At 42.5% G+C, this 21,411-nt stretch overlaps 1 protein-coding gene across 1 annotated transcript; it reads left to right on the top strand.

The window, feature by feature from the left end:
* Window positions 1-1,795: 1,795 nt before the first annotated feature.
* On the top strand, window positions 1,796-20,231 carry upk3b (uroplakin 3b). Its single transcript, XM_043718025.1, has 6 exons — window positions 1,796-2,176; window positions 11,524-11,685; window positions 13,711-13,945; window positions 15,512-15,600; window positions 17,926-18,052; window positions 19,128-20,231. Exons 1-6 carry the CDS (start codon window positions 2,119-2,121, stop codon window positions 19,246-19,248), a joined length of 792 nt encoding a protein of 263 aa, XP_043573960.1. The 5' UTR covers window positions 1,796-2,118; the 3' UTR covers window positions 19,249-20,231.
* Window positions 20,232-21,411: the final 1,180 nt, after the last annotated feature.

Below are 21,411 nucleotides of genomic sequence, written 5' to 3'. Positions count from 1 at the left end.
CAGGGTAACCTATTAACATAGATAGAAGACTTCGATTTACCAAATCCTTTTTTTTTGGGATATCCATTCTCCTTTTGACTTGTTCCTGGCATGCTTGTTTTAACTCATTCCTGTCACAACTTTCACTCATTTTTGTCAGATACTTAACATCTTAAAAACTGTTGCTCAGCAGCATTAGAAAGTTTTATGTTGAATTAAATTATAAATAAATCCACATTTAATTGTCCAACTCTTATGCAAAATCATACATGTTTTATCTAACAGGGTGGGGGGAAATTGGTGGAAGTTATATTGAATAAAAGATGGAGGACTCCAGCTCTCAACTAAGGGACAGGGCTCATCAAAAAGGTATATTTATGAATAAATTGTTGAAATAAAAAAGGCAGCAATTCACAGTCCCAGGCTAACTATTGCAGCTCTGCATTGAATAGTATAGATCCCCATAGCGCCACCTTTTCACTGAAGAAAGTGAGAGGCGTTAAAGGAGACATTCAAAGTGAGGGTGGACTAACCCAGGTGGAGGAGGATGGGGACTGTTCAGGCCTAATTTCCAGGAAGAAGCAGAAAGCCCTGAGACCATCCTGATGAGGATGGTCATGTAAAAAGACTGCATGCCCGTGGTGAAAAGACGGCAGCTGATGCCTGTGAACTAGAAATTCTGAAACTGATGTCAAGTATCAGAAGAATTGCAGATGTACATCAAGTCAGAGGTAAGAAGAAATAAGTTTCTTGGGGCAGAAGCGGGCAGAAACAGCGGGTCTGCACAGGGAGTACTGATTTTGGGAAGAAAATAGAGGTGGGATGTGCAGGGTTGGGTGACTGAGAGCTGGAGAATCCCAGATAAGATGTGATTAGCATCATGGACAGAATAACCTGATGTTCGATGGTGGGGTGATTGCCCGGGAGGGGTGATAGAAGGAGGTATCTGAGAGCTGGTGCTCAGCTCCATGCGGTTGGTAAACCTGACGGCAACAGCATTACCCATGTCGGAAGGCTTGATTACAGAGTCAGGGTTGGAGCTGACAACACAGAGCACAGAGTACAGTGAGTTCCGAGGGAGAACAGGGTTTTTAAAATTAATTCATGATTGAGAGCATCACTGGCTCGGCCAGCATTTATTACCCATCCCAGAGGAAGTTAGGAATAGACCCCATCACTGTGGGTCTGGAGTCACATATAGGCCAGACTGGGTAATGATGGCAGTTTCCTTCCCCAAAAGGGCATTACTGAACCAGATGGCATTTTCTGACAATTGACAATGGATTTATGGTGATCATAAGAATCTTAATTCCGGATTATTTTATTGAATTCAAATTCCACGATTCAAACCCGGGTCCTTAGGACATTACCAGGATTAACAGTTTAACCATAATACCATGGTCTCCCCTTCCTGTTTGAATGGGTGGGGAGGGCAATGTCACATGGACAGTTCTCAGTGCGGATAAACAAGCCAGAGGGAAGAGGCCAGGTGGAGGGAGGATGGGTGAGTGGTTTGGCTGTTTTCCTGCATTCCCAATGGACTGGTTATCGATCCAAAAGCACGGAGAATTATTCAGGAGGATGGAGACTGTAACTTTCCAAATGCCAAGTGTGTCAATATCACAAATCCCTTTTCATTGACACGGATTATTTAAAATCACAATCTAAAGCAGACTTGCTTCCTGTGGGAAAGGCCTGGGTTATTAATAACATCACAGCTGACCTCTGCGACAGTAATGTTTATTTCTCTTTCACAGCCAGTGACCGGAGTGAACCTGAGGTCACCCGCTGCAAATCGGTGGGATGGTAAAGTTTCAGGGAAAGAATCCCTGAAACTGCAAAGTGCAATAGGTCAGGGATAGTGCAGTTTAATTTAACAAAGATCAGATGCCTTGGGTTTGAGCAGCTTTGGGTTTGAGGTAGTGCGTGTCGTTTTTGTTTTGGTTTAATTGCGACTAAACCACACCTTTCAGAGGAGAGACAGTCTTTCTGAGCAGGTTCAACTCGTTTGACCACAATCAAGAGGGGAACTGGCACGTCAAAAGAACCTGATTGAACCACCCTGCGTCAGAAGGGATTAGATCGAGCAGAGAGTGGAAGGGTTTCAGACCAGGAGCTCAGTTTTACCAGGATCAGGAGATGAACCGTTTGTTTCGCCTTGTGTTGCTGTGCGCTGTGTGTGGCGTCGGCAGTTCAGGTAAAAGCAGTCTGTAACTATTCTCTCACAAAGTCTGGGTGACCAGCAACACTTCTCCAAGGCTCTGCAAGACCCTGGGCGATTCTGCACCGCCTCATGTGAAATCTCCGGTTGTTTTAGTGGAAAGAGTCTCGCGTTTTCTGTTTCTAAGGAGCGGTGCTGTTGGCTCCTTGTAACTTCTCGGAAATGTTCACGTTGACTCAAAGCTCGGATGGGAACCTGTCGGAAATTCAGGTTGAGCTGGCGGAGAATGAAGTGGCTGTACCGTGCTGTCTTTGAAGCCTCTTGGCTCCTGGTTTGGGTCAGATTTTAGTCATGTTGCTGCTTGAGGGTGTACAGTGTATTGGAATTTGCGTGTGTGAGCTGAAGGGCAGAGTGGATTTAAACGTGAGCTCCACACAGTGAATATAGAAACTGTCTGTGAGCATACTGTGTTCCAGAGTCAGCACAGCTTTCAGCTAAATCTTTGCTCTGTAATGATTACAATAATAACCAGAGTGACCAATAATAACTCGCTGTGAATGTAGTTTGTCCGGACAGAAATCCCGAACATCGAGTGGGTCCTCAAGGGGGAAAGCATTGAGGTGACTAGATTCTGGTTCACAAATGGCGTGTGGCACTGTATTCGGGCAATGAGCAATTCCACTGATTCCTTTAACGAGTCCAGTTTCCCTCAGGGAGAGGGATAATAGGATGGTCCCGAGAGAGTGAAACAGGGGACTGGAATTCCCTTCTCAAGGGTATTTCAAATTCACTTAATTACATCAACAGGAGATGAATTGTCCTTCTGAGGGGAAACTGGTCATTTTTCTGGTCTGGTCTACGTTTCCAAACGCACAGCCTCGAACTGTGGCCTTGTAAACCCCTCAACTGCATCAAAGAAGGTGACCCACTTTCAGCTTTTCAACAGCAGTCTGGGATGGCCATTATTCCCTGTCCTTGCCACAATAGCCACACAAATGAGAATAAGACTCGGACTGACTGAAGAGAGAGAGAGAGCTGGAGGGATCTACACTATTCAATGCAGAGCTGCAATAGTTAGCCTGGGACTGTGAATTGCTGCCTTTTTTATTTCAACAATTTACTTTATTCATAAATATACCTTTTTGATGAGCCCTGTCCCTTAGTTGAGACCTGGAGTCCTCCATCTTTTATTCAATATAATTTCCACCAATTTCCCCCCACCCTGTTAGATAAAACATGTATGATTTTGCATAAGAGTTGGACAATTAAATGTGGATTTATTTATAATTTAATTCAACACAAAACTTGCTAATGCTGCTGAGCAACAGTTTTTAAGATGTTAGGTATCTGATAAAAATGAGTAAAAGTTGTGACCGGAATGAGTTAAAACAAGCATGCCAAGAACAAGTCAAAAGGAGAATGGATATCCCAAAAAAAAACAGGGATTTGGTAAATCAAAGTATTAAAAAATAGTTTTATGTTATAAATTCATTAACTATAGTAGGAATATACCTGTAGTGTGGGTATCTGCTTGTGGATGCTTTCCTGAAACAAGGGAAAGGTATAAACTTGGCTTAAAATGCTATTATTTTCTCTTTTTAGGGCCCACTAGTTGGTTTCTTGAGCTGAACTCCAGTAGATTTTCTTTTATACGGGGACTACAATCATAGAAAGTCACTGCATAACAGATCATTCAGCCTATTGAGTCAGCACTAGCTTGAAATCATCTATCCCTTCCCAACCTCTCCAATATCTGCTGTTTTTTCCCCTTAATTCTGATTTTATTTTACCCTTTTTCAAGTATGAATCCAATTCCTTTTTTGAAAGTTCTGGAATCTGCTTCCTCTGTTCTTCCTCTGCATTTCAGTTCATAATTTGGGTAAAATCCCATCTCACCCCTTAGCAATTAGTATCAGTGTCCTCTGGTTTCTAACTCTTCTGACACTGGAAACATTTTTCATTATTTACTCATAACCTTGAACCTCCTGTTAACTCTTCCCAGACATCATCTCTGCTGTAAGGGGAAACAATCGCACACATTCTTATTTTCCACATAACTGAACTCGTTTGCCTTTGGTATCAGTCTGGTCCAAAACCACCTCCTCAAAGCTACTTGGTATTGAGATTTTGGAAATATGATGTGAAAGGTTCATGAAAAGAGAAAGTATCAACCCCATTTTCTGTTTTTAAAAGAAAACTCCCATCAGAATACCATGTGGAAGTCTGATTCCCTCTATTAGTATGTCAGTATGTGTGTTGAGGGTGTCGGTTTAGTTCGGTTGGCTGGATGGCTAGTTTGTGATGCAGAGTGACGCCAGTATATGGGTACAATTCCCACACCAGCTGAGGCTACCATGAAGGTAACTTTCTCAACCTCGTCCCTTGCCAGAGGCATGGTGACCCTCTGGTTAAACCACACCAGTTGCCTCCCTCTATTGAGAGAAAGGAAGACAATTGGTATGATTTATACCCAAACAGACGCCTCTTAAATGTTGTAATTGTACCAGCCTCCACCACTTCCTCTGGCAGCTCATTCCATACATGGACCACTCACTACATGAAAAGGTTACCCCTTAGGCCTCTTTTATATCTTCCCCTCTCACCCTAAATGTGGACTCTCCCACCCTAGGGAAAAGACTTTGTCTATTTACCCTATCCATGCCCCTCATGATTTTATAAAGCTTTATAAGGTCACCCCTCTGCCTCTGACGTTCCAGGGAAAACAGCCCCAGCCTATTCAATCTCTCCCTAGAGCTCAAATCCTCCAACCCTGGCAACATCCTTGTAAATCTTTTCTGAACCCTTTCACAACATCTTTCTGATAGGAAGGAGACCAGAATTGCATGCCATATTCCAAAAGTGGCCTAACTAACATCCTAATAAGTCCTGCTAAGATTTGCTTTCCCAAAATGCAGCACCTCATATTTATTTAAATTAAACTCTAACTGCCACTCTTCAGCCCATTGGCCCATCTGAGCAAGAGCCTGTTGTACTCTGAGGTAACCTTCTTTGCTGTCCACTACACCTCCAATTTTGGTGTCATCTGCAAACTTACTAACTATAATTCTTATGCACACATCCAAATCATTTAAAAAAAATGATGAAAAGTAGTGGACCCAGCACTGATCGTTGTGGCACTGCTCTGGTCATCGGTCTCCAGTCTGAAAAGCAACTCTCTACCACCACCTTCTGTCTTCTACCTTTGAGCAAGTTAAAAGGCTCTTCATACTCTTCAGGCCAGGAGATCAGTCAGTCTCTATTCCTCAGCCCCCACTCCCCACTGGAGATGTCAGAGGCCAGGCAGCAAGCTTTCTCTCTGTCTCTGTCAGAAGGTTTCCCGGTCAGGGAAGAAAGGAAATTCTTTTCCCTGTGGGTGACAATGAGTAGCCAGCTCGATTTGATGAAGGAAGCCTGGACACAGCCACCTGCAGCAGTTGGCATCCATGGATGGCTCAAGAGAAACTGTCTCCAATGTAGCCAGAGGGTGAATACTGTACTGTGCCAGGCAATGGGCATCAGGCAATGTGACAGTGCTTCACTCCTGAGTATGAGTTAACATTTTGAATGTGGACAGGAAGTTGGGTATCAGGCTATGTCCTACCTACAATCACTGTTCCTCAGTGGTGCCACCTCTCTCTCTCATCCAGCATTCACATTTAAAGCATTGAAAGGAGCTACAACCCAGTGACCCGCTGACCTTTCTTTCCTTTTCTATATTCAGAAATACTCTTCTGTACGACTGCGCCTTTTCCCCCCGCCCCAAATTGTTTTCACCTATTAACCATCAGCAGTTGATCACCCATGCTGTCCACTTGATTAACTTACATGTAAAGCTCCTTTAGGGCAATGCAAATCATCAAGGGAGAGGGGACTAAATGGAAGTGGAGTTGGAAGCAGGATACTAGCTTTTCAGAAGACTATAAGAGACAGGCTGAATGGCCTGATTCTACTCCTATCAAGGCCACTCCACCATGCAATCATGTCTGTGTTTCTCAGCCCCTTTCTGCCTTCTCCAAGTAACGCTTGATCCCTTTACCAATCAAGAGCCCATCTATCCCTGTCTTAAATACACTCAATCACTTGGCCTCCACAACAATGAGTTCCACAGATACATCACCTTGTGGTGGAAGAAATTCTTCCTTATCTCTCTGTTCTAAAGGGTTGTCCCTTCACCACCTTTCTGAAGCTGTGTCCTCAGGTCCTAATCTCGTCTCCTAACGGAAATATCTTCTTCACATTGTGAAGAAGGTGTTTGGTATGCTTTCTTTTATTGGTCAGAGTATTGAGTACAGGAGTTGGGAGGTCATGTTGCGCCTGTGCAGGACATTGGATAGGCCACTGTTGGAATATTGCATGCAATTCTGGTCTCCTTCCTATCGGAAAGATGTTGTGAAACTTGAAAGGGTTCAGAAAAGATTTACAAGGATGTTGCCAGGGTTGGAGGATTTGAGCTATAGGGAGAGGCTGAACAGGCTGGAGCATCGGAGGCTGAGGTTCGGAGGCTGAGGGGTGACCTTATAGAGGCTTACAAAATTGCTAAACGCCTGTTCATCTATTCTCACACCCTCTATTCCCTGTTACCTATACACCCCCCCCCCCCCATTCCACCCCCCCCCCCCCCCCCACCACCCCCATCCCAAACTGCTCCTCACATTACGAGCACTTCACCCCTAGGATTATTCTTGTAAGCCTCCTCTGAAACAGCAAGAGTGTTGTAGACTGGGCTGTCAAAGACTGTCAACTGAGGTTAGGCTTTGCTGTGGCTGTAGGCCCCAGGATGACTGGAAGGCTGGATCTCAGGAGGTTCCTGGCTTATTAAGAGTATCCATGGCAGGAACATGACATCTTTAATGTAACTGCAGGATGGGGAGGGGTGCAGATTACTGGACCCCTGAAGTGGCTGCTTTCTCTCTTTGGGGAGGGGATAAGGAGTTGGTCGGAGTCAATATTAGTAGCCTCACCGGCTTTCTCAGAAGTCCCGATGTTTCCAGCAACAATTCAAGATGTTTCAGGTCAGTGCCTTTCACCAGAGCTTCCTTGAAGATGTGAATGATTGAAGTTCTGCTGGCGTCCTGCAATTTGAAGACTCCTTTCCTACCAAGCGTGAAAGCATCAGTGGGCAAACCAGCAGCCTACAGCTCCTGAAGTTTTAAGTTCATGTGTTAATTACCAAACAGAAGTTAGGTTACAATATCACAATTTTATTACCTGTGTTGCTCAATGCAGAATGACTCCTACTGGGTATAACTGTTATAACAAAGTCCTGTCCCATTGTACTGCTGGCGTAAGTATTCATTTTCACATATCATTGGCAATCCATTTGGCTTTCAGTTTTCAGCAGACTGCCCTGCAGAATCACATTCTGCAAACAGTGGTAAAAGTCCTGGAATCCTTTTTAAAACCATTAAGAAAAGTTAATCTTATTTGGCCAATGTATATCAGTGATTATAGCTATAAGCCTAATTTGGAATCAATTGTTTTGAACAGCTGGATTTTTGGAGGAATGTGCATTCAGCACAAATGGGAATGTGCTGTGATTCACGGGGAGAAAAAGATGAAATTGGTTCCTTTACTGAAACATCATAGCCTGGTCAATGTGTTTTCATTCTTTGACATGAAGTGCCGATGTAACTTCTCTGCTTGGCAGCACGGTGGCTTAGTGGTTAGCACTGTTGCCTCACAGTGCCAGGGACCTGGGTTCACTTCCCACAACTGTCTGTGTGGAGTTTGCACATTCTCCCTGTGTCTGCGTGGGTTTCCTCCAGTTTCCTCCCACAATCCAAAGATGTGCAGGTCAGGTGAATTGGCCATGCTAAATTGCCCAAAGTGTTAGGCGCATTAGTCAGGGGTAAATATAGGGTAGGGGTCTGGGTGGATTGCTCTTCAGAGGGTCGGTGTGGACTTGTTGGGCTGAAGGGCCTGTTTCCATACTGTAGGGAATCTAACCTAATTGTGTCCTGCCAAATAGCCAGTCAGCATCTTCCATTTTATATCTCAATAGTTACGTACTGGATCAAGAGGGATTTATTTGATTTTTAAAAATCATATCATATCAATCCCATTTGGTTTGTGGGGAACATATGACTGCTAACTCTTATATTTGGGTTGTTTGTGCTTTGTTGTGTAATGATGGATATGTCACTTCAGTACAGGAACACTGCCCTGACTCTCTCTTTGCAACTTCCTCTTGGGATCCTCTGCTCCCTCCTGACACGAGTCAACTTTGACCCATGCTTTCCTCTAGCCATTGGAGTCCCTGCCCTGGTCTATCCAGGCTTTGCTTTCTCCTGTCCTCTGCTAGATCGTGGTCTCTATGCTTAACTTTGTGATTTGGTTGCTAACTTTTTAAATTCCAGATTCCTTAATTTAATTTAAGTTCCACTAATTGCCATGATGGGATTCAAACCCATGTTCCCACATGTCTGGCCCTCTAGATTACTAGTCCAATGACATTACCGCTGTATCTCCCTAAATATTTCCCAACTAAGAACTGAACCTGGGCTAAGGTGACAAAACCATGTTATCCCAATTGAATGGGCATTTGCAAGGCTGGGGAGAAGGCTGGGTTCAGTTGGATGGATGGAATGCCCAGCCTGCACTTCCTGGGATGCAAATCATTTCTTTGGTTACCATATATTAGAGATATTTGAAAAATCTGAGGACCTATCACAAAAGAGTTAACGTCTGGGGCATAATCCGCCATTTTCTTATAGAATAATGGAACAGGCTTGAGGGGCTGAACGGCTCCTGTTTTGTTGTGCTCCTGCAAGAGAAAGGAGGGAGACCTTGTGTAGAAAGGAGAGTAAGTAAGAGAGAGATGTTGATTTTTAAAATGTGTGGGAAGAATAGATACAGAGCACACAAGAACTGCAGATGCTGGAGTTACTCTGGTCTGGTAGTACCTCGGGGAGAGAAACAGTGAATGTAGATACAGAGCAGGACAGGCAGCTGTAGAGAAATGGTTCTGAAGTCGAGTCATATTGGACTTAGCGTAACTCTGCTTCTCTCTCTGGAGATGCTGCCAGACCTGCTCAGTTCCTCCAGCACTTTGTTTTGATGCAGGCATAGAGATGTTCATCAAAAGAGTGATAATGCAACAGAAATAGTAGCAGGGATACATTTCAATTTGAGATTTTTAGTGACACAGGACACCAATCTGATGCCAGAAAGAAATCTGGTTAACAGCCAAATGACACCAGTTTTGGGGATGGGGGCGGGGGAAGGGATGGTGAAATATAGTTGCATAATCTACAGAAAAGCATCTTGACTTCACGGTGATGGGAGTGCAGGGGATGCATTGACCAGAGAATGAAATGCTTTCTCACCATACATAGGAGGAATTTTGTCACCCAGAACTTCATTTTAGTCTTGGGTGGAGTAAATTACAAAGGCTTACAGAAATACATTCAGGGAAGTTATTTGGGTGGAACTAAGAAATAAGAAAGGGATGATCATTTTATTGGGATTGTATTATAGACCCCCTAATAGCCAGTGGGAAATTTTGAGAAACAAATTTAAGGAGATTTCAGTTTTCTGTTAGAATAATATGGTAGTTATGGTAGGGGATTTAAACTTTCCAAACATATACTGGAACCGCCATAGTGTTAAGGGTTTTAATGGAGAGGACATTAAGTGTGTACAAGACAATTTTCTGATTCAGTATGTGGATGTACCTACTAGAGAAGGTGCAGAACTTGACCTACTCTTGGGAAATAAGGCAGGGCAGGTGACTGAGGTGTCAGTGGGGGAGCACTTTGGGGCCAGCGACCATAATTCTATTAGTTTTAAAATAGTGATGGAAAAGGATAGACCAGATCTAAAAGTTGAAGTTCTAAATTGGAAAAAGGCCAATTTTGACAGTATCAGGCAAGAACTTTCAAAAGCTGATTGGGGGCAGATGTTCGCAGGTAAAGGGACGGCTGGAAAATGGGAAGCCTTCAGAAATGAGATAACGAGAGTCCAGAGAAAGTGTATTCCCGTCAGGGTGGAAGAGAAGGCTGGCAGTTGTAGGGATTGCTGAATAACTGGAGGTATTGAAGGTTTGGTTGAGAAGAAGGAAGCATACGTCAGGTATATGCAGGAGAGATCGAGTGAATCCTGAGGGTATAAAGGCAGTAGGAGTATACTTAAGAGAGAAATCAGGAGGGTAAAAAGAGGACATGAGATAGTTTTGACAAATAGGGTTAAGGAGAATCCAAAAGGTTTTTACAAATACATTAAGGACAGAAGGGTAACTAGGGAGAGAATAGGGCCCCTCAAAGATCAGCAAGGCGGCCTTTGTGTGGAGCTGCAGGAGATGGGGGAGCTACTAAATGAGTATTTTGCATCGGTGTTTACTGTGAAAAGGATATGGAAAATATAGAATGTAGGGAAATAGATGGTGACATCTTGAAAAATGTCCATTTTACAGAGGAGGAAGTGCTGGATGTCTTGAAACGCATAAAAGTGGATAAATCCCCAGAACTCTGTGGGAAGCTAGGGAAGTGATTTCTGGGCTCCTTGCTGAGATATTTGTATCATTGATAGTCACAGGTGAGGTGCCGGAAGACTGGAGGTTGGCTAACTTGGTAGCATTATTTAAGATAGTAAGGACAAGCCAGGGAACTATAGACCAGTGAGCGTGATGTCACTGGTGGTAAGTTGTTGGAGGGAATCCTGAGGGACAGGATTTACACGCATTTGGAAAGGCAAGGACTGATTAGGGATAGTCAACATGGCTTTGTGCGTGAGAAATCATGTCTCACAAACTTGCCTGAGTTTTTTGAAGTAACAACGAGGATTGACGAGGGCGGAGCAGTGGATGTGATCTATGTGAACTTCAGTAAGGCATTTGACAAGGTTCCCCATGGGAGATTGGTTAGCAAGGTTCAGAAAAAGATTTTACAAGGATGCTGCCAGGGTTGGAGGATTTGAGCTAAAGGGAGAGGCTCTATAGGCTGGGGCTGTTTTCCCTGCAGCGCGAAAGGCTGAGGGGTGACCTTAGAGGTGTATAAAATCATGAGGGGCATGGATAGGATAAATAGACAAAGTCTTTTCCCTGGGGTGGGGGAGTCCAGAACTAGAGAGCATAGGTTTAGGGTGAGAGGGGAAAGATGATAAAAGGGATCTGAGGGTGGTGCGTGTGTGGAATGAGCTGCCAGAGGAAGTGGTGGAGGCTGGTACAATTGCAACATCTAAGAGGCATCTGGATGGGTATATGAATAGGAAGGGTTTGGAGGGATATGGGCCGGGTGCAGGCAGGTGGGACTAGATTGGGTTGGGATATCTGGTCGGCATGGGCTGGTTGGACTGAAGGATTTATTTCCATGTTGTATATCTGACTTACAGAATGTGTTTATTTGACAGAAATTGCTGTGTATTCATTTTTTTTTTTCTCTTTGCAGTTCCAACAGCAATCTCTTATGTCCCTGAAGTTGTGTCAAGTACTGTACTCGGGCGAATTACACAAACAACTGTTGCGCTTGAGCAGCCACTCTGTGTGTTTAACAGTTCAGACACCGGCTGTGTGAACTGTGATGTCTGGCTGCTCGTGGCTAATTCGTCTGGTGAGTATCTTTATGTGTGAAGTGCTATTTCCTCTAAAGTGACCGTACAACTTCCTGTCAGGTTAAGGTGGCTGGTGAGACTAATGCATTGTTCTGGAAGTTATATACAGTACTTTATGGCTGATGAAAATTAATTCTGGGCAGAATGGTGGCGCAGTGGTTAGCACTGCTGCCTCACAGTACCAAGGGACCTGGGTTCAATTCCACCCCCTGGTGACTGTCTATATGATGTTTGCATGTTCTTCCAATGTCTGTGTGCGTTTCCTGCGTGTGCTCTGGTTTCCTCCCTCAGTCATTAAAGTGGATGGGCAAGGTTTACACTTAAATGGTGATTTTGACAGGTTTTATGCATTGCTGGCCAGCTGTTGGGGGGAGGGAAGAAGGATGAATTGTGTTCTGGGGAGAGTAAGGACTAGTGATATCAGTGATGCCAATGTTATTGGAAAATTGGACATAAATCAAATCAATACGTTGGGCCTATTGATAACATTGTTTAAAACATTACAGTCAGCCCTCTCTCCCTCCCTTTTTCCCTCTACATACGCTTGAGCAACTTCTCTAAATATCGTTCATCTCAACTATTCCCCGTGGTAAGATATATTTCTGTAAGTTTTTTTCTGTCTTATTAATGACTTTTTGTAAAGACATTCCCAAGTTTTGAACTCTCATGTAGAAGCAGTATGAAGTATCTACAAGATGCATTGCACTAACTCCCCAAGGCTCCTTCAACCATACCTTTTCATCCTGTGGCCTTTTACCATCAGAAGGACAAATGCAGCAGATACAACGTAGGTACCCCTCCGAGCCACTCATCATCCCGACTTGGAAATATTTTGGCTGTTCCTTCAGCGTTGCTGGGTCAAATTCCTGGAAATCCCTCCCTTATAGTGCTATGGGTGTATCTAAACCACACCAACTGCAGTGCTTCAAGAAGGCAGCTCATCACCACCTCAAGGACAACTAGGGATGAGCAACCTTTTTTTTTTCACCTGAAGACACTTTATTTGCAGAATTTATAAAATTGCATGTCTGTTCAAAATTGACATTGCACAAAATCTGTTTCTTCTAATATTGTATGTCATCACATTTATAATTACAGTCAATGTTTACATGTGTAAAGTACAAACCAAGGGTTTGGATCTAGATGTATTGTTGGTTGAAAGGTTTTTGACAGTGATGTTGCCTTATTGCTCCATTGTTTGTGGCTGCCACAAGCTTTAGAACACCCACTGGTGCTGGAGAATTGGCAATATATACTGGCCCAGCCAACAGAGATCAAATCTTGAGAGAGAATTGGAAAAAGAAATGGAAAGATATCTTGTCTAACCTATCAAACCTCTTTAAGGACACCCTTCAACCTTCTCTTTAAAATAAAATAACCTGTGCTTGTTTAGCCATTGCAGAGGGCATCATGGTGGCTCAGTGATTGGCACTGCTGCCTCATGGTTCCAGGGACCCGGGTTGAATTCCAGCATTGGGCGACTGTGCAAACTCCACACAGACATTCTCCCCGTGTCTGCGTGGGTTTCCTCCTGGTTTCCTCCCACAGTCCAAAGACGTGCAGGTTAGGTGGATTGGCCATGCTAAACTGCACATAATGCCCAGGGATATGTAGGTTAGGTGAATTAGTTATGAGAAATGTAAGGTTGTAGGGAGGAGGGTCTGTGTGGAATGCTGTTTGGAGGGTCAGTGTAGACTCAATGGACTGTAACGGCCTGATTCTGCACTGTAGGGGATTCTATGATGGTCTGACCTCTCAGTTCTTGTATCAGTTTTGTAAATCTTTAAACAGTTTGTCAAAATTAATGCTTTTTACTTTTTTCTGTGAGCATCCCTGCAAATCTCTTTAGCATTTGCTCCAGTGTTGCAGCATCTGTTTTGTGACTCTGTAGGTCGAAGCTGTTCAGTTTGGTATAATTGGGTATAGTTTAAGTGGCCTGCTTTTTAATTCTACTGCTCTAGAAGTAAATCTGTGATTGGTCTGCATCATGGATTGATTTACAATTTTGTCCCTTTCCAATCCAGGAGTTGCAAGATTTAATAGTATCAAAAATGGGTTTGTGGATCCTTCAAATTTGATGTACCAAGATGCTTTCTCTGGATCAAATGGTTTTTACCTCACTGTTAAAACAAAAAGAAATGTTTATTCTTGTCCATCAACTGTGATGCCTGGCCGGATCTTAACTTTGCGAGTTGGGGCAGAAGTACCCTGTACCACTCCAAATTGCAATGCACCTTTACCTACTGGTGGAACATTCCGGTAAGTCAAATCAGAAGTCACTTTTGTTTTATTTTTATTGACTGTAGTGAATGCCAATCAATATGTTATATGTTAATCAAGATTTGGAGATGCTGGTGTTGGACTGGGGTGTACAAAGTTAAAAATCACACAACACCAGGTTATAGTCCAACAGGTTTAATTGGAAACACACTAGCTTTCGGAGCGACGCTCCTTCATCAGGTGATTATGGAGGACAAAATTGTAAGGCACAGAATTTATATCAAAAATTTACAGTGTGATTTAACTGAAATTATACATTGAAAAATACCTTGATTGTCTGTTGAGTCTGTTGTAACCAATTGTTACAGCTAACCTGAGAATGCAACTTTTAAAAAAAGGTTTTGTGATTTACACATGAAAGAAGTGAAACTATCATGGTATTCGAACAGATGAAAGACTCAACAGACAATCAATTTTTCAATGTATAATTTCAGTTACATCACACTGTAAATTTTTGCTATAAATTCTGTGCGTTACAATTTTGTCCTCCACTATCACCTGACGAAGGAGTGTCGCTCCGAAAGCTAGTGTGCTTCCTATTAAACCTGTTGGACTATAACCTGGTGTTGTGTGATTTTTAACTGTGTTAATCAAGTTGGCATAGAAGCACATTCAGGCAGCATTTTCTTTACTCTTAACTTGGGATGTGATGTTGGCTGGGCCAGCATTTATTGACCATCCCTAAAATGGATACAGAAAGAAACCTTTTAATTATGGATTCTCATCACTGAGGATGTCCTGAAATGCTTTGCAAACAATGCAGTCCTTCTGAAATATGGGTCAGAAGTTTCTATTCTGTTGGCGATAGACTACCAGGAGGGAAAGCTGGCAAAATGGCAAGAAAAGACAGTGGGAGGCTGCTTGAGTATTCCTGCTGTCTTGCCATCTTGTGCTATGTTTGACATGTAATGAGTCAACTAAATATTGACTAATTAGAACTAATGATTAGCATCCAGTATTAGCAGAGACTGGATTTTTAGGCAATGCCAACTTTGAACAGTCATGTCATGTAATGTAGTTTAATAAATTCTGTGAATGAAGTGTTTTTGGAAAAATAGAAATGTGATCCACTCTACTGCAGTGGAATTGTGTCTGTGCACCAAAAGATTAGCCCCTGGATGACTAGTTCAGTAACATTACCATGACGGCACGCCTCCCCCAGGTAGTAGACGTTTTGAAACCAGTATTTTTGAGTTAAAAATCTCACAACAGCAGGTTATAGTCCAACAGGTTTAATTGGAAGCACACTAGCTTTCGAAGCGCTGCTCTTTCATCTGGTGATTGTGTCACAGCTACCTGATGAAGGAGCAGTGCTTCCAATTAAACCTGTTGGACTATAACCTGGTGTTGTGTGATTTTTAACTTTGTACACCCCAGTCCAACACCAGCTCCTCCACATCAGTATTTTTGAGAGATTGCACAAGGTGAGGGATATGGATTAAGTCACTGATATATTCAGTTAAAAGATTCCAATTTCTTTCAACAGCTTTTCTCATGAGAATGAAAGTTATCTTCTAAAGGCTAACCTTTTTTTTGTTGGTTTAGAATGAAGTACGTTTTGATTAATCCTGATATCCGGACACCCAATATTGTTGCAGAAACTGAATTTACAGACGAGATCATGCTGAAAAGTGGTGAGTATTGCTGCTGTTGTAAAAGGCCAAGCATCATTCTCTTTGTAAACAAGAACGTATACTTGTGGGGCAATGGAGGATAAAGTCAGTGGGATCATGCATCTACAGACACCAAGGTTGCCTCCTCTGGGTAGAGACCTTTCCTGAGCTTGCACCACATGAAGCCTGGCTTTATACATATGTTTCTTTAAGATTAGATTTCCTGAGATATTGCAGGATGTTAAGTGAGTCAAGAGAGGAAAGTGAGAATTAGAGGTTGGGGGGGGTTATTCATATGGGAGTGAGCAGGATTGAAGAGGTGGGCTGAAATTTAATTCCACCAGTAACTAATAATAACAATATTGAACTGATAACTAAAAGTAACAATGCTATCCCGCGCAATCAACATAATACAATAACTTAGTCTATGTGAATTCATAGGCATAGCATAACCTTCCAAAATCATACATCCAATTTGTACTCCCTTTGCAAAGCCAAACAGAATTTGTTTCCAGCACTTGAGGTGTTTCTAGCCGGCCTGGCTGTCCACTTCTAACAATCCAGGTCTCGCTCCCTATCTCTGAGTTGATCTCTGTTCTGACTCCATACAGCAATGCTGACCAACAGAACTAGTGAGCCACAGTCTGCATCATAGTGAGGTAGCCTAGGATGGGTATCAAAAATAGGCCCTAGGAATCCTGGTCACCTATCAAGATTCTGAAGCAGTTCCTATGAATTGGAGGTTTGCTTAAAAACCTCAGTATTTTAAAAAAGGAAATAGAGAAAAAAACAGGGAATTATAGACCAGTGAGTACCTCCTTCATCAACAGTAGCAAGAACTTTTCTACAGTCCATTTATAGAATCTTTTATAACAGAGCACTTGCAAAACAGTGACAGAATCAAACAGAGTCAGCCTGGATTTGCAAAAGGGGGATCATGCCTAATAGAATTTGAGGATGTAACATCCACTACCAACACTCAGTTGCTTCAAGATGCAATGGGAAATTCACCAAGCACTTTCCAAACCCACAACCACTTCATTCTAGAAGGACAGGGGCAGCAGATACATAGGAGCACCACCATCTTCAAGATCCCCTCCAAGCCACTTACTATCCTGACTTAGTTGTTCCTCCACTATTGCTAAGTCAAAAACCTGGAACTCCCTCCCTGAGGGCATTGTGGGTCATCCCACAGCAGGTGGACTGCAGCAGTACAAGAAGGCAGCTCACCACCACTTTCTCAAGGGCAACTAAGGATGGACAGCTTTCAATAAGGTCCTACATAAGAGATTAGTATGATAAATTAAAGCACATAGGATTGAGGGGTAGTGTACTGAAATAGATAGAGCAAGGCAGGCAACGTTAGGAATAAGTGAGCCTGAGTGACAGGTGTGTCTAGTGGGGTGTAGCAAGGGTTGGTACCAGGACCCCAATTGTGATTTAGATGAGGGAATTTAAATATATCTCCACATTTGCAGATGACACAAACTTGGGTGGGAGGGTGAGCTGTGGGAGAATGCAGTGTGATTTGGAGAGTTGAGTGTGCAGATACATGGCAGATGCAGTATAATGTGGGTAAAGGAAAGGTAATAAAAACAAACAGGAAGATAGATTATTATCTGAATGATGGTAGATTGCACCTTCCCCTTTCCCAATGAGATCTGGCTGTCCTTGTACACCAGTCCCTGAAAATAAACGTGTAGGCTTAGCAAGTGGTAAAAAGTATGTTGGCCTTCATGATGACAGGATTTGAGAACAGGAGCAGGAATGTCCTGCTGCAGTTGTACAGTGGCTTGGTGAGACCACACCTGCAATATTGTGTGCAGTTTTGGGCTCCTTTACTGGAGAAAGATGTTCTAGCTACGGAGGGAGTACAACAAAGATTTATCAGAGCTTGGCCTTAATGAAGAGTTTTCAAAACAAATAAAAGATAAACTGTAGCATAGGAGGAGGCCGTTTGATCCATTGTGCTGGTGACCTCTCCTCTAACCCTCTTCCTTCTCCAGAAATATTTCTACCTGTGTTCCTCCTTTCAAAAGATTCATCCTGTTGTTTTTAATCTCCAACTCTATAATCATTTGTTTGGTAGGCCATTTAAAAAATGGCTAAAAAGAAGCTTGATTTTCTGTGAAGGATACAAAAGGAACCATTTGGGAACATTTGAAAATCCGTAATAGAGAAAGAAAAGATCCGTTAGCATCTGGGAAAACTGCTGGAGGAAAACAGTTTTTGGTCTTGAACCTGTTTGCTGGGTGTTTCCCGAATTCTTTGGTGTTTGTTTGACTGCAGTTGGAATCCCAGTGGTGTGCGTTTTGAACGGTTTTCTTGTCCCTTTTTTCCTTCCAGCTACAGATCCCAATACTATCGTCCCGTTCTCACGTCGCACTGGTGGAATGGTTGTCATAACGACCATACTCTCCATTCTGCTCTTCCTGCTGTTGGCAATGTTTGTGGCCATGCTCGCCATGGTCTGGTAAGTAACTTGCCTCTGGGGTTCTGGCCTTATCTGGTGATGGGCAGGGTTGTCAGCTAAGGACTGCTGGATAATAGAATCATGTGTGGAAGCCCAGTTGTTTATTTTACCAGGAATAGGCCATTCAGCTCTTTTTTGAGACTGCTCCTTCATTCATCACGATCACGGCTGATCATCAAGCTCTGTACTCTGATCCCGCCCTCTCCCCATATCCCTTGATCCCTTTAGCCGCGAGCGCTCTCTCAACCTTTCTCTTAAAAACAGATATTATGGCCTCAACCACTTTCTGTGGTGGTGAATTCCACAGGCTCACCACTCTATGGGAGACAATATTTCTCCTCATCTCAATCCTAATAGATGTACACCCTTTATCTTAAATTAGAACATCCTTCCTACATCTAACCTGTTCAGTCCTGTTAGAGTTTATAGGTTTCTGAGGTTTTGTACTCTCCACACCCCCCACCCCAATTCTTCTGGGTGAGTCAATTGAAAAAACGTAGACACTGGAAGCAATAACTTCAACCATTTTCTTTCGGTCCCATACAAAGCCAAGCTGCACACTGTATAGAACACTTTTTTCATAATCTATAGCCCATGGGGTCTGTTAACATGTGCAGTAGCAACAACAGAACTTTTAACCTACAGAGACCAGAAGATCTCAGCTCCATCCCACTGCTCTGAGTTAATATACTGATGGATTCTGCTGTGAAATGCTTTCCTTCTTGCTGCTATGCAAGGGAGAGGGAAAACAAAATGAAGTATTCTGCTCATGGTTGCTATTTTGGTGGTCAATGTATAACTGTTAAAGAGGACATAGGTAACCATGGCTGCAATGACTCCCAAGAGAACTCGTGATTACTCTTGACCCCCATTCGTAGGGTAATGAGATTGCCAAGACTGAGTTAGTAGCTTCAGCATGCTTGGGAATATTAGTAAGAAGCTTTAACCACAAGTGTTTACTGAAATGCTTGACTGGTTGTGTCAGTTATTTATTGATTTCTTGCAATAGATTTGTGGGGAATTCAATGTATCAATGTAAATTAATACTCTTCCTTATCTTCCTTTTTCCTTGCAGTTGCAAAAAATCCATGTCATCTGACTTCCCTGAACATATAACCAGGTTTGACTCCCTCCGACGGTACAACACTCATAGCTTGCAGAAAAACCCAGGCGTCGTTTCTCCAAAGGGCATGTGAAGCAGTCTCTATGGTACAACCACAGACTGTCTGTCTGAATGAACAGAAATCTAGCAGCCTCGTTCCTCCTTGTCAATCTCTCCAACTACCCAATTTCACAATTACAGTGGAACACTCATGTAACTATGATGGTGTTTGGAATGATGAAGTGTCTTTACACTGATGATTCAAATGTTGAGTGTGAAATCCTTAAAGTTAATGTTTTCTGTTTTTGTCATAGTGCCAGTGTTCATTCTGAATATCAGTGCAATATAAAATATTGTTAAAATCAAATGGATTTTGTTGAAGATTTTTGTCTTGCACTCAACAGAACATATGCAAGAATAACAACAAAGTCAAGAGGGACAACAATTTTATACTGTCTGAGAAGACTGGTAGAAGCTTTAGCATGGAGAGTTACCAGTTAGATGATGACTGACAGTTAACTGCCAAGTTTTAAATTTAAATCATGCATTGATTCTGATTGCCTTGGGAATGAACCAATTATGTTTTATGATTGCAAGACAAAAAAACCTCAATAAAATATCTTTTGGTAATACTTTACTGAACAAAAACAGCTATTTGCAATATGAAGTATTAGAAAATCTTTATCTTTGCAGTGGAGGAGTAATTGTTTGAGCCCTTCTTCCAATCCCACTCCACGCCTAGCTGCTGTTTTGGCTCCCAGGGCACTGTTTGAATTATTACCCCAAAAGGAATATAAGGTTGTGACAGCAGATTCTGGTTCCTGCCATTGTTTCAATTAGAAGCTAAAACATTCGCAAATTCAAAAGATTAGAGTTTGAAACTTTTCTTTCTGTTCTTCCCATAGCATTTTGCACTTTTCAACCAAGTAAGGGGGGAAGGGGCATTAAAGAAGCTGTCCAAATTTTATCCTTCCAGCATATCTAAGATGCTGCTTTTCCTAGGAATAAGCTGAAAATATGTTGCTGGAAAAGCGCAGCAGGTCAAGCAGCATCGACGTTTCAGGCATAAGCCCTTCTTCTGGAATCAAAATGTCGATTCTCCTGCTCCTTGGATGCTGCCTGACCTGCTGCGCTTTTCCAGCAACACATTTTCAGCTCTGATCTCCAGCATCTGCAGTCCTCACTTTTTCCTAGGAATAAGGCTGGTAACTGAGTCTATATGGCAGTTACTGACTTACGAGAAATACTTTCACTACTTTGAGAGCCTGGAGCCCAGGTAAAGGCCCCTTTGTGTCTGGGTCATTGTGCTATGGTGAGAATTTGATGCAGATGGTTTTACCTTGATGTCTTGTGGATTAAGAACACATCCTACCCCATGGGTGAAGCATTTACCCCTCTGTTGTCCTGGTTTCTCTGTCACCATTCCATATTTTGCGTATCATGCTGCTTTTTCCATTTGAAATCTCTCTTGCACAGTAATGTCTATTAGCTTTTTTTAAAAAAACATATGCTGCTAGATCAATTAAATATTCCCGATGCAGAACTTCACAGAACAGGAGTGCATATATGAGTTTGAGATGGGAAATCCAGTTGGTTATGCTTGATCTCCACATCCCGTTCCAGTCGAGTGTAGCTCTGTTGTAGAAAACTATTTAATAGTATTGAACACTGCTTTAAATTTAGTTGGAAAAGTTAGATGTTGAGGGTGTCCTCCTGTTTTCCAATACTTTGAAGCAGAGTTACCAGAGGAAGTGGTACAAGTGAGCAGGAAAGGTTTTCTAGAGGGACGTGGGAGTAGTTTAGTTTGGGAAATTTCGTCAGCATGGACGAGTTAGACTGAAGGCTCTGTTTCCATGCTGTGTGAGTCTAAGTCTCAACCTGAAAGGCTTGGAACATAAACGTCTTTGCATCTGAAACCAAATCTAAGATCCAATTAGTTTAGTAGAGATTTACTTTAAGATTCAAGGAGTTTGGCAGCGAATTGTATATGTTCTGTCGAAAGCAAAATTTTATTTCTCACTTCATCCTTCCATTTTAAACGTGACAAGTGATGTCTGACCCTTTGCTTTAATGCTCTCAACTGTGAATACATTTGATCTTCATATGTTTAGGGCATTGGCACAATATTAGCAGGATAACATAGGCACTGAATTTTGATGACATCAGGAGTTCTCATTATTGTAATTTTATGTATAAATTCAATTGAATAGCCAAAGAGTTCTGTATATAACACACCCAGCTTTACACTCCTGCTGTG

Source organism: Chiloscyllium plagiosum, chromosome 28 (genome assembly GCF_004010195.1).
Source record: "Chiloscyllium plagiosum isolate BGI_BamShark_2017 chromosome 28, ASM401019v2, whole genome shotgun sequence".
In the NCBI taxonomy this organism is placed as follows: Eukaryota; Metazoa; Chordata; class Chondrichthyes; order Orectolobiformes; family Hemiscylliidae; genus Chiloscyllium; species Chiloscyllium plagiosum.
The sequence above is the reverse complement of the archived record's forward strand: the minus strand, read 5'-3'. Positions and strand labels throughout refer to the sequence as shown.

Coding starts and splice junctions, on each gene's coding strand:
- upk3b (XM_043718025.1), top strand. CDS start 2,119: ATGAACCGTTTGTTTCGCCTTGTGTTGCTGTGCGCTGTGTGTGGCGTC. Junction 2,177..11,523: donor GTGTGGCGTCGGCAGTTCAG/GTAAAAGCAGTC, acceptor TTCTCTTTGCAG/TTCCAACAGCAATCTCTTAT. Junction 13,946..15,511: donor CCTACTGGTGGAACATTCCG/GTAAGTCAAATC, acceptor TTGTTGGTTTAG/AATGAAGTACGTTTTGATTA.